The sequence below is a fragment of the Hypanus sabinus genome, chromosome 7 (genome assembly GCF_030144855.1).
Source record: "Hypanus sabinus isolate sHypSab1 chromosome 7, sHypSab1.hap1, whole genome shotgun sequence".
NCBI lineage: Eukaryota > Metazoa > Chordata > Chondrichthyes > Myliobatiformes > Dasyatidae > Hypanus > Hypanus sabinus.
Genome location: NC_082712.1, coordinates 173,872,994 through 173,891,056, shown reverse-complemented (window position 1 = coordinate 173,891,056; position 18,063 = coordinate 173,872,994). Strand labels below are relative to the sequence as shown.

At 42.7% G+C, this 18,063-nt stretch overlaps 1 protein-coding gene across 2 annotated transcripts in view; it reads left to right on the top strand.

Moving 5' to 3' along the window:
* The window catches only part of mapk8ip1b (mitogen-activated protein kinase 8 interacting protein 1b), a 151,326-nt gene that overhangs the window by 74,406 nt on the left and 58,857 nt on the right, over window positions 1–18,063 (top strand). For both annotated transcript variants that reach the window (XM_059976148.1, XM_059976147.1), the window contains exon 2: window positions 718–823. In XM_059976148.1, coding sequence (XP_059832131.1) covers window positions 718–823 — 106 coding nt within the window. The remainder of the gene's footprint in view (window positions 1–717; window positions 824–18,063) is intronic.

The following is an 18,063-nucleotide window of genomic DNA, read 5'->3' as shown; positions in this document are numbered from 1 at the left end:
GCGCCTTACTCCTCTTCTGCCACCCCGAGTATCAGTACATTGTGTTTCATAGAATTGCTGTTATATTTGTATTTATTGTGTTTGTTGTGCTTATTGTGTTTGATTTATTTATTTGTTTTATTTATTGAGATACAGCGTGGAACAGGCCCTTTGAGCCGCATCGCCCAGCAACCCCTAGACTAATCAGGGGACAATTAGCCTATCAACTGGTGCGTCTTTGAACTGTGGCAGGAAACTGGATCACCTGGTGGAAATCCCTGTGGTCACGGGGAGAACGTGCAAACTCCTTACAGACAGTGGTGGGAATGTTCCGGGGAATTGTAACTCTTTTGCATTAACACTTGTTTTCACTTCATTGTGTTCCCCTTTACACTCATGCACTGAAGAATGACCATAAACAATCTTGAATGTTTTAAAAAGGAAGTAGATTGTGAGGCCAAGAATTAATTTTATCATACAAGAGGTCATTTTGAGCTTATGATACAGTGGGGTAGGTGCTGTCCTTGAGCCTGGTGGTACGTGCTTTCACGCTCTTCTGCCCGATGGGTGGAGGGGAAGGAAGAATGTTCAGAGTGGTTGGAGTCTTTGATGATGCTGGCTGCTTTACTGAGACGGGGAGACGCGTGGACAGAGTATAAGCTGTCGAATGTTGCCATTGTGTGTGAATGGGTGGTTTTCCACATGTTGACCTGGTCTTTTGTTCATTTCCCACTGCAGGTTAACCCACGACATAAGTTTGGAAGAGTTTGAAGATGAAGACTTGTCGGAAATAACGGATGAATGCGGGATCAGTCTGCACTGTAAGGATGGTCTGGCAACTCGGGTAAGAGCTCATGATGGCGGGCCGCATCGGACGTGAGCGAACAAGCGAGGGCTTTGGGCAAGGGTGCAGTGGTGAGAGGAGATTTGACAGAGGTGGGCCGGGTCAGGTCGGGTTTAGACTGGATGACTAGAAGAGAAGTTCTTCCCATGAGTTCAAGGTAGATGGGTTTAAAATTCTAGCCAAAGGGCATGAGGCAAAACTATAAATAGATTCAATAGGCAAAGTATAAGTAGATTCACTAGGACTACCTCAGGGGAAGCAGAACATATTTAAAATTCTAAAAGGGAGTTGGGCAGGCTCTTGAATGAGTCATAGAGCACTACAGCCCCGAAACAGATCCTTCAGCCCATCTAGTCTGCTCTGAAGTGTTATTCTGCTGTCCCATCGACCCACACCTGGACCATAGACCTCTATGCCTCTCCCATCCACGTACAGTGCTGTGCAAAAGTCTTAGCAACCCTAGTTATCTATTTGTGCCTCAGAGGTTTGCACTGCACTGTTCAAATAGATGTTAAAATGTTAATGGTTCTGTGATAAACAAACAGGTCTGTAGACCAGAATTTCTCTTTCCTAATGTAAACTTCTCTCTGCGTGGGAAGCTACAGTGGCTCATTACAGTGATAGTGTCAAGTAAGTTAGGAAGTCAGTCAGATTGATGAATTCTGAAAGTGGGATCAGGAAATAAAATGCCTCTAATTCTGATTAAGCATGGTACAAAAAAAAAACCCAAGAAGGCTGCATCTTTTTTTCCCCAATATTTAAGATAAAAACAGGCTTATCATAAACAAAGTGCACAAAATCTTATTCTAACTGTGGGTAAATAGGAGTCTACAAGGATGAAGATTTTCAGAAAGTCATTCAGCAGTAATGAATATGATTTTATACCTAATAAGCCTCTTGTAACAACATGAAACATTTTTAGCGATTTCTGTAGAGGGGACAGTGCAGTAAAATCTGTTTCTTGTCAGTTCTGATGTGTGCTGTCACAACGAGTTTGCAAACTGGTTCTGCACCATGGGAACAGGGTCATACGTCATAGAAACAGGCCCTTTGTGGCCCAACTTGTCTGTGCCAACCAAAGTGTCTGTCTGAGCTAGTCATATTGGCCTGTCTTTGACTTGTATTCCTGTAGGCCTTTTCTATCCATGTACCTGTCAAATTGTCTTTTAGACCATGTAATTGTACACTGAGTGGCTATATAATTAAGTACTTCCACTACCTAATAAACTAGCCACTGAGAATATGTTTGTAGTCTGCTGTAGCCCATCCACTTCAAGGATCAATGCTGTAAAGTGTGGTTATTTGAATCAGTGTTGTCCTCCTATCTGCTTGAACCAGTCTGGCCATTCTCCTCTGACCTCTCACATTAACAGGGCATTTTTGCCCACAGAATTGCCACTCACTGGATTTTTTTTTAAAATTTTTGAACTATTCTCCGTAAAGTCTTTTCAGGCATAGACTGCTGTGCATGAAACTCCCAGGAGATCAGCAGTTTCTGAGATACTCGAACCACCCCATTTGGCACTAACAATCATTCCATTGTCAAAGTCACTTAGATCATACTTCTTCCCCATTCTGATGTCTGGGCTGAACTCCAAATGAATCTCTTGACCATGTCTGTATGTTTTTATTCATTGAGTTGCTGCCACATGATTGGCTGATTAAATATTTGTATTCTTGAGCAAGTGCGCAGGTTTACCAAATAAAGTGACCACAAAGTGTATAACTTTCACTAGGACTATTCTGTCTATGTTCCTCTCTAAATGGCTTTTAAACATTGTGCTTGTATATACAGTACTGTGTAAAAGTCTTAGGCACGTATATATAGCTAAAGTGTACAAGACTCTTGAATAGTACTGTATTTGTCAATGTGAAGCAGAGACTGATTTTGTAAAATCTGGTGGGAGCAAAGGATGTTGGGAATGGTGAGGGTGGAGAGCTGTGAGAGGGGTTTGGGACAAAGAAGGAGTGCTGGGGTGAGGAATGGTATGGGTGCAGATACACCTAGCCCAGAGATAGCAGGCAAGGTTATTTGATTCCAAATAATTGGTTTATTGATCATTACAGAATGTTTCTCTGGTACTTCCCACTTCCTCTGCTCTCCCTTTCCCCTATTCCAATCACGATTCCCTTCTTCTTGCCCCTTTTCCACTGTCCACAATAGAGATCCATATCAGAATCAGGATTATCCTCACTCAAAAATGCCATGAAAGTTGTTTTGCAGCAGCAGTACAATGCAATACATAAAATTGCTGCAGTACAGTGCAAATTTTTTTGCACCCTTAGCAAGAGAACACTTTGGAAAGAAATCACGAGGTTGCCTTAGCAGGTAAGATAAAGGAGATTCTACGGAAATGTTAAGAGCAAAAGGATTGCCAGGAACAAAATTAATCCTCTGTAAGTTTAGAATGGTAATCCATGTGTGGAGCCAAAAGAGATGGGGGAGATCATAAATAATTTTTTTTTTTGCATTTGTATTTACTCAGGGGAAGTCTATAGCAGTGAGGCAAAGTGGCATCAACTGCATGGACACAGTAGAGAATACAGAGGAGGAGTTCTTTGCTGTCTTGAGGCAAATTGATAAATCTCCACGGCTTGAGATTATCATCCTGAGGTTATAAATCTCTTTCCTTTGGACCCTGTGGGAGATGTGTGGAAATTACCAAGGTCCTAGCAAAGATACTTAAATCATCCTTAGCAACGGGTGAGGTACCGGAGGAATGGATGATAGCCAACATTGTTCTGCTGTTCAATAGACAATAGACAATAGGTGCAGAAGTAGACCATTCGGCCCCTCGAGTCTGCACCGCCATTCTGAGATCATGGCTGATCATTCACTATCAATACCCAGTCCCTGCCTTGTCCCCATATCCCTTGATTCCCCTATCCATGAGATATCTATCTAGCTCCTTCTTGAAAACATCCAGAGAATTGGCCTCCACCGTCTTCCGAGGCAGTGCATTCCACACCTCCACAACTCTCTGGGAGAAGAAGCTCTTCCTCAACTCTGTTTTAAATAACTGACCTCTTATTCTCAATCCATGCCCTCTGGTACTGGACTCTCCCAACATCTGGAACATATTTCCTGCCTCAATCCTATCAAATCTTTTAATTATCTTAAACGTTTCAATCAGATCCCCTCTCAATCTCCTCAATTCCAGTGTGTACAAGCCCAATCTCTCCAGTCTCTCTGCGTAAGACAGCCCTGCCATCCCAGGAATCAACCTAGTGAATCTATGCTGCACTTCCTCAATTGCCAGAATGTCCTTCCTTAAACCTGGAAACCAAAACTGTGCACAATATTCCAGGTGTGGTCTCACCCAGGGCCCTGTACAAATGCAAAAGGACATCCTTGCTCTTGTACTCAATTCCCCTTGTAATAAAGGCCAACCCAACATTCCATTTGCCCTCTTCACTGCCTGTTGCACTTGCTCATTCACCTTCATTGACTGATGAACTAGGACTCCTAGGTCTCTTTGCATTTCTCCCTTACCTAACTCTACACCGTTCAGACAATACTCTGCCCTCTTGTTCCTGCTTCCAAAGTGGATAACTTCACATTTATTCACATTGAATGACATCTGCCAAGTATCTGCCCACTCACTCAGCCTATCCAAGTCTCCCTGTATTCTCCTAACGTCCTCTTCGCATGTCACACTGCCACCCAGTTTAGTATCATCAGCAAACTTGCTGATATAGTTTTCAATGCCCTCATCTAAATCGTTGACATAAATCGTAAAGAGCTGTGGTCCCAATACAGAGCCCTGTGGTACCCCACTAGTCACCTCCAGCCAGTCCGAGAAACATCCATTCACTGCTACCCTTTGCTTTCTATCTGCCAACCAGTTTTCTATCCATGTTGAAACCCTGCCCCCAATGCCATGAGCTCTGATTTTACTCACCAATCTCCTATGTGGCACCTTATCGAATGCCTTCTGAAAATCTAGGTACACAATATCCACAGGCTTACCCTCGTCTAACATCCTTGTTACACCCTCAAAAAACTCCAACAGATTAGTCAAGCATGATTTGCCCTTGGTAAATCCATGCTGGCTCGGCCTAATCCTATTTCTGCCATCAAGATGTGCCACTATTTCGTCCTTAATAATGGACTCAAGCATCTTCCCCATGACTGATGTTAGGCTAACAGGGCGATAGTTCTCCGTTTTCTCCTTCCCTCCCTTCTTGAAAAGTGGGATAACATTAGCCACTCTCCAATCTTCAGGAACTGATCCTGAATCTAAGGAACATTGGAAAATGATTACCAATGCATCCGCAATTTCCTGAGCCACCTCTTTTAGAACCCTCGGATGCAGACCATCTGGACCCGGGGATTTATTAGCCTTCAGTCCTACCAGTCTACTCATCACAGTTTCTTTCCTAATGTCAATCTGTCTCAATTCCTCTGATATCTTATGACCCTGGCCCATCCATACATCTGGGAGATTGCTTGTGTCCTCCCTGGTGAAGACAGATCTAAAGTACGCATTAAATTCTGTTGCCATTTCCCTGTTTCCCATAACAATTTCTCCCAATTCATTCTTCAAGGGGCCAACATTGTTCTTAACTATCTTCTTTCTCTTCACATAGCTAAAAAAGCTTTTGCTATCCCCTTTTATATTCCTAGCTAGACTGAGCTCATACCTGATTTTTTCTCTCCGTATTGCTTTTTTAGTTAAGATCTGCTGTTCCTTAAAACTTTCCCAATCATCTGTATTCCCACTCATCTTAGCCCTGTCATACTTCTTTTTCTTTAATGCTATACAATCTCTGACTTCCTTTGTCAACCACTGTGGCCCCTTCCCCCTCTTTGAATCCTTCCTTCTCATTGGAATGAACTGCTTTTGCATCTTTTGTATTATCCCCAAGAATATCTGCCACTGCTGATCCACTGTCTTTCCTGCCAGGGCATCCGCTCAAGAAAAGCTCAAAAAAAAAAGGCTAGGAAATTGTAGGGCAGTGAGCCTGACATTAGTAGTGGGGAAGTTTTGGAAGATATTCTAAAGGATTGTGAGTATTTAGATAGACATGGATTGATTTGGGATACTCAACATGGCTTCGTGTGTGGTAGGTCCAAAAAATCTATTAGAGTTTGTCGAGGAAGTTACCGGGAAAGTTGATGAAGCTAAGGCAGTGAATGTTGTCCGTGTGGACTTTAGCAAGGCATTTGACAAGGTCCCGCATGGGAGACTGGTCAGGAAGATTCAGTTGCTCTCATTCAGGATGAGGTAGTAAACTGGATTAGACATTGGCTTTCTGGAAGAAGTCAGAGGGTGGTAGTAGATGGTTTCCTCTCTGACTTGAGGCTTGTGACTAGTGAAGTGCCACAGGGATTGGTGCTGGGTCCATGGTTGTTTGTCATTGATGAGGGTGAAAATGTGGTTAACTGGATCAGCAAATTTGCGGATGACACTATGACTGGGGGTGTAGTGAGGAAGGCTATCATGGCTTGCAGCAGGATCTGGACCAGCTGGAAAAAGGGCTAAAAGGTGTTAGATGGAATTTAATGCAGGCAAGTGTAAGGTGTTACACTTTGGTAGGACCAATCGGGATAGGTCTTGGACAGTGAACGGTAGGGCTTTGAGGGGTTCTGTAAGACAAAGGGACTTTGAAATACTGGTATGTAATTCATTGAAAGTGGCAGCATAGTTAGATTCAGATTCAGTTTATTGTCATTTAGAAACCACAAATGCAATGCAGTTAAAAAATGAGACAACGTTCCTCCAGAATGATATCACAAAAGCATATGACAAAACAGACTACACTAGAAAATCCGTGTAATGTTTGGCAATCCCCAATCCTGAGTCCGGAGAGACTGCTGCATATTGATATCGTGCTACTGTCTTAGCGCATTTCCCGGAAAGGAGCTCCAAATCCACCAGACAAACAAGACCAAAAACTAAAGCTACAAGACCTGCACAAAACATATAGTTACAATAGTGCAAACAATAGCATAATTGATTAAAAAAAACAGACTATGGGCACAGTAAAAATAATCCAAAGATGTTAAAAGACTATAAGTTCAAAAGAAATCACCACAGTTTCCACAAGTCCTCAGGGTCCCGACAGACTCACCATCCCACGCCGGCGGCAGAAGGGAATACCCCCGCTATGGACTTCCATGGTGCCGTCCAACTCAACCTTGCAGATGCAGAACACAACGAAAGCTCCGTTGAACCCAGCCCCGCAGACGCAGCACACACCGAAAGCGACCTGGCCGCAGCGGACTCTGAGTCTGTTGAAAGGACTCTGAGTCCGTCAAACCTCTGAGCTGACGACCATCCCCTCCGGCACAGCTTCTCCGAGCACCATCCTCTGCCGAGTGTATTAAGCCGGCCCCGCCAATGGCCATCGGCAACGCGACCCTGAGGACTGGGGGCCTGTTCTTTCCAGCAGAGTCTCAGACCTGACAGCAGCAGCAGCAACGAAGAAGGCCTTCCTGGAGATTTCCCGATGTTCCTCCATGCTCCTACGTCCGTTTTCAATCGATCATGATTGCGCACGGCACCCCACTTCACAAATAACAGATAATCAGCTCCGGAGTGGCCGCTGCAAGCTGTGTCGTGCCGACTTCTTGGAATCTTCGGGTTAGGGTCGTAAAGAAAGCTTTTGGCACATTGAGTAAAGATATGGGATATTATGTAAGATGTTGGTGAAGCCTAATTTGGAGTATCGTGTGCAGTTTTGGTCACCTACCTACAGGAAAGATGTAAATAAGGTTGAAAGAGTACAGAGAAAAAAATTCACACAGAGGGTGGTGAGTACTACTGAGCTAACACAAAGCTAAGTACTCTTATTTCTGTCTCCCAACCACCTTCCTGTTCTGCGTAAAAGTCTTATGCACCCTAGCTACATATCTATACCTAAGCTTTTGCAAAGTGTTGTAGATTTATTATATCACATAAAGGGTCTTGTCTACACAGCAGGAGATTGTGGAGTGAGTTGGAAATGGTTCCTTGTGGATTTTACCCACTAGGTTTAAAAAGCAACTGGGGCCTGTCGGGACTTGTCATGGAGTGAGTTAGAGTCAGTTCCTTGTGGAATTTGCACACCAGGTTTTAAAAAAACCTATATTGTATGCCCTCTTTTGACCTTTATATTGGCTTTGACTTCTCTTGTCAGCCATTGTTAGGATAGGATGAATTCTATCATATTATGATTTCTGGCTTCTAAGTGTTCCTTTACCTTCAGCTCACTAATCAATTCCTTTTATTGTACAATACCCAATCCAGAATAGGTGATATCCTAGTGGGTTAAACCACGATTCACTCTAAAATCCATCTCATAGGCATTCTACAAATTCCCCCTTTTGTGATCCATCACCAACTGGATTTTCCCAATCTACCTGAATATTTAAACCCCCCCCCCATGACGATCGTAACATTGCCCTTTTGATATGCATTTTCTATCTCTTGTTGTAATTTGTAGACCTCATATTTCCTTCTGTTTGAGTTCTGTATATAACTACCATCAGGGTCTTTTCACCTTTGCAGTTCCTTAGCTCTGCCCACAATGATCCTACAACTACCGATCCTATGTAACCTTTCTAATGAGTTAGTTTCACTTTTTGCCAACAGAGCCATGCCATCCCCTCTGCCTACCTTCCTGTCCTTGGATCCTTGGACATGACATTCCCAGCTATAATATTCCTTCAGCTACAGTTCAGTGATTGCCACAATGTCATACATGCCAATCTGTAACTGGGCTACAAGTTTGTCTACTTTATTCTGTATACTGTATGCATTCAAATATAACACCTTCAGTCCTGTATTCACCCTTTTCGATTTTGCCCACCTTTTACATCGCTACTTATCCTGTTGACTGCTATTTTGCCCTATTCTCCTTGCTAGCAGTCTCACTACACGCCGCCTGTCTGTTAACCGACGAACCCAACCTCAGCCCTATTGCTCTGAATCCCATCGTCCTGCCAAGTTAGTTTTAAACCCTGACGAACAACTCCGGCAAACCTGCCCATAAGGTTATAGGATCCCCCCCCAGCCCCCAGGTTAAGCTGTAAGGTCATTGAACAGAAGAGATCCCAGTGATCTAGAAATCTGAACCCCAGTCCTCAGCACCAGTTCCTCAGCCATGCATTGATCTACCAAATCATCCTATTCTTACCCTCACTGGTATAAGCTAAGTAAACTAGCCACCAGTATAAAAAAGGATGCCAATAGATTTTTCATATATATAAAGAGTAAAAGAAAGGCGAGTGTGGGTATCAGACTGCTGGAAAATGACACTGGAGAGGTAGTAATGGGGGGGAAAAGAAATGGTAGACAAACTTAAATAATTTGTGTCAACCTTCACTGTGGAAAACATAAGCAGAATGTGAGAAATGTGAGTGTGTCGGGGGCAGTGTCATTGCTATTATTTATTTATTTTTTAAATTTTATTTTTAATTGAATCTTCAAATAGGTTACAGAAAGAAAAAAAATTATCAACCCTTAACCCCTCCCCCTAACATATCCCTATAGAAAAAGAAAGAAGAAAAAAGAAAAAAAGAAAGAAAGAAAGAATGCCTGGATATCGGAAGATCCCCACATGCTCCATGGAGTTCATAATAGCTTTAATATGTATATTTATTTCTTTCCCCAGATAACCAATAATTTTATCTTTGGAGCTCCTATATATTTAGTTCTATTTTCTGTAAATAGGGTGCCAAATTTTCAGAAATATTTCATATTTATCTCTTAAATTATGTAATTTTTTCAAGTGGAATGCAGCTAAAAATTTAATTCTTCCAAAGATCTATACTTAAGTATGAATCCGATTTCCAAGTAACTGTAATAGCCTTTTTGGCTACTGCCAATGCAATTTTTATGAATTCTTTCTGATATTTATTCAATCTGGATTTCGATTGTATCCCTTCAATATCGCCTAGTAAAAATAATGTTGGATTATGTGGAAGTTGTATTCCAATAAAACTCTTAAATTTGTCCAAAAAGGTTGAATTTTAAAACAAGACCAAGTAGAGTGTAAAAAAAGTACCAATTTCTTGATTACATTGAAAACATTGATCAGATAATTTGAGTTTAATCTATTTATTTTTTGTGGTGTAATATGTATTTGATGTAAAAAGTTATATTGTACTAATCTTAGTTGAGCATTTATTGTATTTGTCATACTGTCAAGACATAATCTTGACCAACTTGTTTCATCAATTTTAATATTCAAATCAGTTTCCCATTTTTGTCTTGACTTATGAATTCCTTGTTTAATTGCCTGTTTTTGAATCAAATTATACATACCAGAAATAAAGTTTTTAGTTTTTCCTTTATGAATTAAAGTTTTTATTTCATTAGGTTTCAGCAATAACATTGTTTGACCCAGTTTATCTCTTAAATAAGCCCTTAATTGGAAATAACAGAAAAGATTGTTATTTGATATTTTATATTTATTGTTTAATTGATCAAATGACATAAACATACCTCCTTCAAAACAGTCTCCTATATAACTAATCCCTTTGTGAAACCAGTTATATAAAATTTGATTATCCATTGTAAAAGGGATAAGTTTATTTTGAATTAAAGGTCTCTTTGCTAATAAAGATTTCTTTATCTCATCATCAACATTTATCTTATTCCATAAATCAATCAAATGTTTTAGTATAGGAGGTTCTTTCTTTTCCCGTATCCATTTAGATTCTCATTTATATATAAAATCTTCTGGTATATTTTCTTCTACTTTATCTAATTCTATTCTAATCCATGCCGGTTTATCTTCATCAAAAAAAGATGCAATAAATCTAAGTTGATTTGCTTTGTAATAATTCTTAAAATTTGGTAATTGTAACCCTCTTAAGTCAAATTTCCATGTCAATTTTTCCAATGATATTCTTGACATCTTACCTTTCCAAAGGAATTTCCTCACACATTTATTTAACTTTTGAAAAAACTTCTGCAGTAATTGTATTGGTAGTGTTTGAAATAAGTATTGTAATCTAGTGAATATATTCATTTTTACAGCATTGACTCTACCTATTAATGTTATTGGTAATATCATCCATTTATCAAGATCCTCTTGAATTTTTTCAATAATGGCAAATAATTTAATTTATATAAATTCTTTATATCATTATCAACTCTTATACCTAAATACTTTATACCATTTATCGGCCATCTAAATTGAGTTATTAATCGACATTGACTATAATCTCCTTTAGTAAGGGGTAGAATTTCACTTTTATCCCAATTTATTTTGTACCCTGATATTTTCCCATATTCTTCCAATCTAGAAGGTAATTTATGCAACAAATGCAATGGGTTAGTTAGATAAATCAGAACATCATCAGCAAATAAGTTAATCTTATATTCCTCCTGATTAACTCTGAAACCCATAATATCTGAGTCAGTTCTATTTAATTCAGCTAATGGTTCTATCGCCAACACAAATAAAGCAGGTGATAATGGACAACCTTGTCTAGTTGACCTTGTTAACTGAAATGATGTTGAAATTTGGCCATTTGTCATCACTTTAGCTTTGGGGTTAGTATTTAAGGTTTTAATCCATTTTATAAAAGATACTCCAAATCCATATTTTTTCCAATACCTTAAATAAAAAATCCCATTCCAATCTATCAAATGCTTTTTCTGCATCCAAAGCAACTGCCACACTCATTTCATCCCTCTTTTGTGCCAAATGAATTATGCTAAGTAACCGAGTTACATTATCTGCCAATTGTCTATTTTTAATAAATCCTGTTTGGTCCATGTGTATTAATTTTGGTAAGTATTTAGATAATCTATTAGATAAAATTTTTGCTATTATTTTATAGTCCGTTTTCAACAAAGAAATAGGTCTATATGCGATGCACCATCAATAACTCTCGGAGACGTGAGTTAAGGCAGACTTTTATTGGTTGGAAGAAAGCGCAAACAGCAAATGACCATCACACAACATCCTGGAGACTGAGAAAGGGGCTGTGCCTCCAGTTGCCTTTATACAGGGGTCTGTGGGAGGAGCCACAGGAGCAGTCAGCTGGGGGGGGGGGGGGTGTCCAGACAGGTATATGTAGTTCACCACATTCACCCCCCCCCCTTTTGTTTTAAAAGAGAGTCCCCATGTGGCGAAGTTTCTTACAGGTTAAGTCTATCAGGTGGTGGGATCTGTCGCTGCGATCTACGTAGCACTGACTGTGATTGCACAGGTGCCAGTGGTGATTGCACCAGAGACAGTGGTTGTGCTGGTTCTGGCCTGACTGGAGGTGTCAGCCCACTAGGCGTCAGCGATCCCTCATGCGTGTGCGAGGCGCCTGGTATATGCGTGTGCGAGGTGCCCGTTATGGGAGTGTCATGAGGAGTCTGTGTAGGGCTTGGTGTGCGCGGTGTCTCGTGGGTATATACATCAGTGGGTACAGGGTTCATAGTCACCGTGGAGTGTTCGGGGCAGTGGTCTGCTGCTCCTGCGGGTGCTAGGTCGCGGATGGAGACCGTGTCCTCCCGCCCATCAGGTAAGACCACATAGGCATACTGGGGGCTTGCATGTAGTAGGTGAACCTTCTCGACCAGTGGGGAGTATTTATTGCTCCTCGCATGTTTCTGGAGCAGCACTGACCCTGGGGACGTCAGCCAAGCCGGTAGGGTGGTCCCAGTGGCAGACTTCCTGGGAAAAGAAAAGAGGCGCTCATGAGGGGTGGCATTGGTGGACGTACATAACGGAGCGGATGGAGTGGAGTGCCTCAGGGAGGACCTCCTGCCATCGAGAGACCAGCAACCCCTTTGACTTAAGGGCTACGAGTGTGGCCTTCTCCCTCTCCACCTGTCCATTTCCCCAGGGATTATAGCTCGTGGTCCTACTAGTAGCAATACCCCTAGCCAGCAGGTACCGGCGCAGCTCGTCACTCATAAACGAGGACCCTCTATCACTGTGGATATAGCAGGGATATCCGAACAGAGTGAAGAGCTGGCGCAGGGCTTTTATGACAGATGTGGCAGTGGTATCGGGGCAGGGGATGGCAAAGGGGAACCGTGAGTACTTGTCGATAATGTTGAGAAAGTAGGCATTGTGGTCAGTGGAGGGAAAGGGGCCCTTAAAGTCAACACTCAGTTGCTCAAAGGGGCGGGTGGCCTTGATAGGTTGCGCTTTTTCAGGACGGTAGAAGTGCAGTTTGCACTCAGCGCAGACTTGGCAGTCCCTGGTCATCGTCCTGATGGCCTCAAGGGAGTAAGGTAGGTTCCGGGCTTTCACGAAATGGTAAAGCCGGGTGACCCCCGGATGGCAAAGATGTGCATGGAGGGCATATAGCCAGTCGAGCTGCGCGCTGGCACACCCCCGGGATAGGGCATCAGGGGGCTCATTGAGCCTTCCAGGCCAGTACAGGATGTCATAGTTGTAGGTGGAGAGTTCTATTCTCCACCTCAAAATTTTATCATTTTTGATTTTGTCCCGCTGTTGGTTGCTGAACATGAACGCAACTGAGCACTGGTCGGTCAGCAAGGTGAACCTTTTGCCGGCAAGATAGTGCCTCCAGTGCCTAATAACTTCCACTATGGCCTGGGCTTCTTTCTCCACCACGGAGTGCCGAATTTCAGGGCCCTGAAGGGGACGAGAGAAGAATGCTACCGGCCTTCCTGCCTGATTAAGGGTAGCAGCAAGCGTGAAGTTGGAGGTATCACTCTCTACTTGGAAGGGAATGGTCTCATCCACCACATGCATCGTTGCTTTGGCAATGTCCCCTTTAATGCAGCTGAAGGCCGCGCGGGCCTCGGCAGAGAGGGGAAAAGTGGTGGACTTGACCAGGGGGTGGGTCTTGTCTGCGTAATGAGGGACCCATTGGGCGTAATAGGAAAAGAAGCCCAGGCACCGTCTGAGGGCTCTGAGGGTGGTGGGAAGAGGGAGTTCTAACAGGGGGCGCATATGGTCGGGATTAGGGCCAATGACCCCGTTCCCCATGACGTACCGAAGGATAGCGAATTGGGTGGTTCCGAACACACACTTGTCCCTGTTATAGGTAAGGTTCAGGGCTTTGGCCACTTGGAAAAATCGTTGATATCCAGCCAGTCGTGACCACAGATGGTGATGTTATCCAGATAGGGAAATGTGGCCTTCAGTTGGCACTGGTCCACCATCCGGTCCATTTCCCTCTGGAAGACAGAGACACCATTCGTGACACCGAAAGGGACGCGCAGGAAGTGATAGAGCCTGCCGCCCGCCTCGAAGGCAGTATAGGGGCGGTCCTCCGGGTGGATGAGGACCTGGTGGTAAGCGGATTTCAGATCTATGGTCGAGTACACCTTGTACTGAGCTATCTGATTGACCATATCCGCGAAGCGGGGTGGGGGGTACGCGTCAAGCTGCGTGAACCTATTTTTCTGCCCAGTCCGAACAACAACCACCTGGGCCCTCCAAGGACTTGTGCTTGGTTCAATTATCCCCTCCCTGAGCAGCCACTGCACCTCTGACTGAATGAAGGCCCTGTCCCCCGCGCTGTACCTCCTGCTTTTAGTTGCCACAGGTTTACAGTCGGGGTCAGGTTGGTGAACAGCAGTGGGGGAGGGATCTTGAGGGTGGAGATGCTGCAAGTGGTGTCAGTAGCGCAGCTGTCGGCATGGTGCTGGGTGGGATGTGGGGGTCGGTGTGTGTGTGTAGTCAGTAGTGGGGTATATGACGAAGTCCCACAAAACTGAGGATTCCTGACAGTGAGTGGTGGGAGGGGCCCGTTATATGCCGTAGTCACACTTTCGAGGTGGCTCTGGAAGTCCAGCCCCAATAGCACAAGTGCGCACAGTTGAGGCATGACCAGTAGCGCAAAGTCCCGATATTCTGTGCCTTGCGACCCAGAAGCCATGGTGACCCTCTGGCTTACCGGCCGTGTCACGAGTCCACAGCGTTGCACTGTGACCGGGTCAATAAAACTCTCAGTGCTGTCCGTGTCAAACAGGCAACTAGTCCTGTGCCCCTCCACGCAGGATGTCCATCATTGGCCTTGCAAGCTGGTGTGGGGCGCTTTGGTCGAGGGTTACGGAGGCCAGAGTTGAAACGCCGTCTTGGTGCCTGGTAAGCACCCATGGGTCGGAGGCGGGGCGAGGTGACACCGACAAAGATGGCTGCCCGCATGCCTCGCACGAGGTGGGCAGGCAAGGTGGCAGCGACCAAGATGGCAACCCCCATGCCTCACACGCGGCACTGCTTGACCTCGCTCGTGGTTTAGACTTACAGACCTTGGCAAAATGGCCCTTCTTTCCACAGCTGGAGCAGGTAGCTGCTCGGGCCAGGCAGCGTTTTCGGGGGTGCTTTTCAAGTCCACAGAAGTAACACTGCACGGACTTGCGACTGGCAGCAACCGTGGTCGGTTTCGGGGAGTTTGTGGACTCGCGAATGGCAGCAGCGGTGGTGGATTCGCTCGCGGGTGGCAGGGTCTGCAGCGTCCACGGAACCGGCAGGGGATTGCGCGGCTGGACAGCGTCAGCGTTGTGCAGAGCAGCCTCAAGTGTGTCGGCCATCTCGATCGCTGAGCATAAGGTAAGATCGGCGTTTTCCAGCAGCCACTGGCGCACGTGCACTGACCTGATCCCCGTAACGAAGGCGTCTCGTACCAGGAGCTCCACATGCTGTTCCGCCGTCAGTCCCTTGCAGTCACAGGCCCGCACGAGTGTCTGTAGGGCCCGGACAAACTACCCGCTCGACTCACCGGTCTGCTGCCGCTGCGTTGCTAAGTGATGTCTTGCATAGACGGTGTTCACCGACCACAGGTACTGTTTTTTGAGGGCGTCCAGTGCCCCTTGGTAGGTCGGCAGGTCCCTGATAAGGGAGTACACTTTCAGGCTGACCCTGGAAAGGAGGATTTTGTGCATGATGGCGGGCTCAGTCACGCGAATCTCCTCCAAGTATGATTGGAAGCATGCAAGCCAGAGTTCAAAGGCAAGAGCTGCTTCTGAATCTTGAGGATCAATGTCCAATTTTTCCAGACGTAAAATACTTTCCATGTTTTAAGACTTCCAGCCAATAAACTTGATGCACCATCAATAACTCTTGGAGACGTGAGTTAAGGTAGGCTTTCATTGGCTGGAAGAAAGCACAAGCAGCAAGTGACCATCACACAACATCCTGGAGACTGAGGAAGGGTCTGTGCCTCCAATTGCCTTTATACAGGGGTCTGTGGGAGGAGCCACAGGAGCAGTCAACGGGGGAGGGGGGGGGCATGTCCAGACAGGTATATGTAGTTCCCCACAATATGATGTTGGCTTTAAAAGATCTCTGTCTTTTTTTGGCAATACTATTAAAATAGCTGTCGAAAAAGATTCTGAAAGTTTATACGTTCTTTCTGTTTGGTGTATTAGCTCCATAAAAGGAGGAACTAATAAATCTTTAAACTTTTTGTAAAATTCCGGCGGAAAACCATCTTCTCCTGGGTATTTATTACTCTGAAGTGATCCTAGAGCTTCTTCGACCTCTTTTAATGTAAAAGGCATATCTAATCCCTTCTGTTCTTCCGAATTCAATTTTTGGAGAGTTATTTATGATAAAAACCTTTCTATCTCAACAATATAATTTTGTGATTCTGTTTGATGCAGTTCAGAATAAAAAAATTTTAAAGTGTAATTGATTTCTAAAGGTCTATAAGTAATTTTATTTCCATTTGTTCTAATTGCATTTATCATTTTGAAAGCCTGGTCTGTTTTTAACTGCCAAGCAAGAATCTTGTGTGATCTTTCACCTAATTCATAATATCTCTGTTTAGTTCTCATAATTGCTTTTTCTGTTCGGTATGTCTAAGTGTATTATATTGTAACTTCGTATTAACAAGTTGTCTTTGTTTTTCTTCTGTCATATATCTTTGAGATTCTTTTTCTAATTTTGTAATCTCTTTTTCCAATTGATCTATTTCTACCATATATTCCTTCTTAATTTTAGAAGTATAACTTATTATCTGGCCTCTCAAATATGCCTTCATCGCTTCCCATAATATAAATTTATCATCAACTGAATGTGGGTTTGTATCTAAAAAAAACTGAATCTGTTTTTTCATAAAATCACAAAAATCTTGACATTTTAATAATATTGAATTAAATCTCCATCTGTAAATCGATTCCTCCTTATCCATCATTATCATTGTTATTATCAAGGGGGAATGATCTGACAATATTCTTGCTTTATATTCCATATTTTTCACTCTGTCTTGAATATTTGCTGATAGTAGGAAAAAATCTATCTTGAATAAGTTTTATGTCTATTTGAATAAAATGAATAATCTCTTTCTCTTGGGTTAATTCTTCTCCATATATCAATCAAATTTAAATCTTTCATCAATGATAAAGTTAATTTTGCTACTTTTGGTTTTGTAATGACCTTTGTTGACCTATCTAAAACTGGGTCTAGACAAAAGTTAAAGTCTCCACCTATAAATATTTTATCTTGTGCGTCAGCCAAATTCAAAAAAGCCTCTTGTATAAATTTTACATCGTTTTCATTTGGTGCATAAATATTCATAAGAGTCCATAGTTCTGAAAAGATTTGACAATGTATAGTTACGTATCTTCCCGCAGAATCAATTAATACATTTTGTATTTTAATTGGTAAAGTTTTGTTGACCAAAATTGCAACTCCCCTTGCTTTTGAATTAAATGAAGCTGCTATAACATTTCCGACCCAATCTCTCTTTAATTTCTGATGTTCTATCTCTGTTAAATGTGTTTCTCGTATAAAAGCTATATCTATTTTCATTTTCTTAATGTATGTTAAAATTCTTTTTATTGTCACCGGTCCATTAAGCCCATTAACATTAAAACTTAAAAAATTCAGTAAATTAGATATTATTTTTAACGGGGTTACTCCAGTCTATAATAATATATAATATTTCAACTCTCATAGTACCTTGGGGAATTATTTTAAAATTCTCCATGTTGCTATGTGCCTCCCCTCCGATCATCCAGACAAAGAAAGAAAGATAAAAGAAAAATAGACTATAGAGAAAAAAAACAAAAAACCCCCTGCTAATGTTGTGAATGAAAAAAAACACATTACCCCCCTCCGTTGTGCGGGTCATGGCAAACACCATGATTACACACGTGAATCCCGTAGCGATCGATCCGGTTCTCCCAGCTCCTCGTAACATGAAAAAAGTATATATAAGAGAAGAAAAAATAATATCACTACTCTCGATTAATATTTCTCAAATTTTTACCTTTCTCCCCGTATCATATAATTAAAAGTATACTTAACTATTCTTCTGTCCTTAATGTCCATCAACCCACTTCAGTGTCCCCGTCTTCATTTTAAATCTGTTTCACTTTTAAATC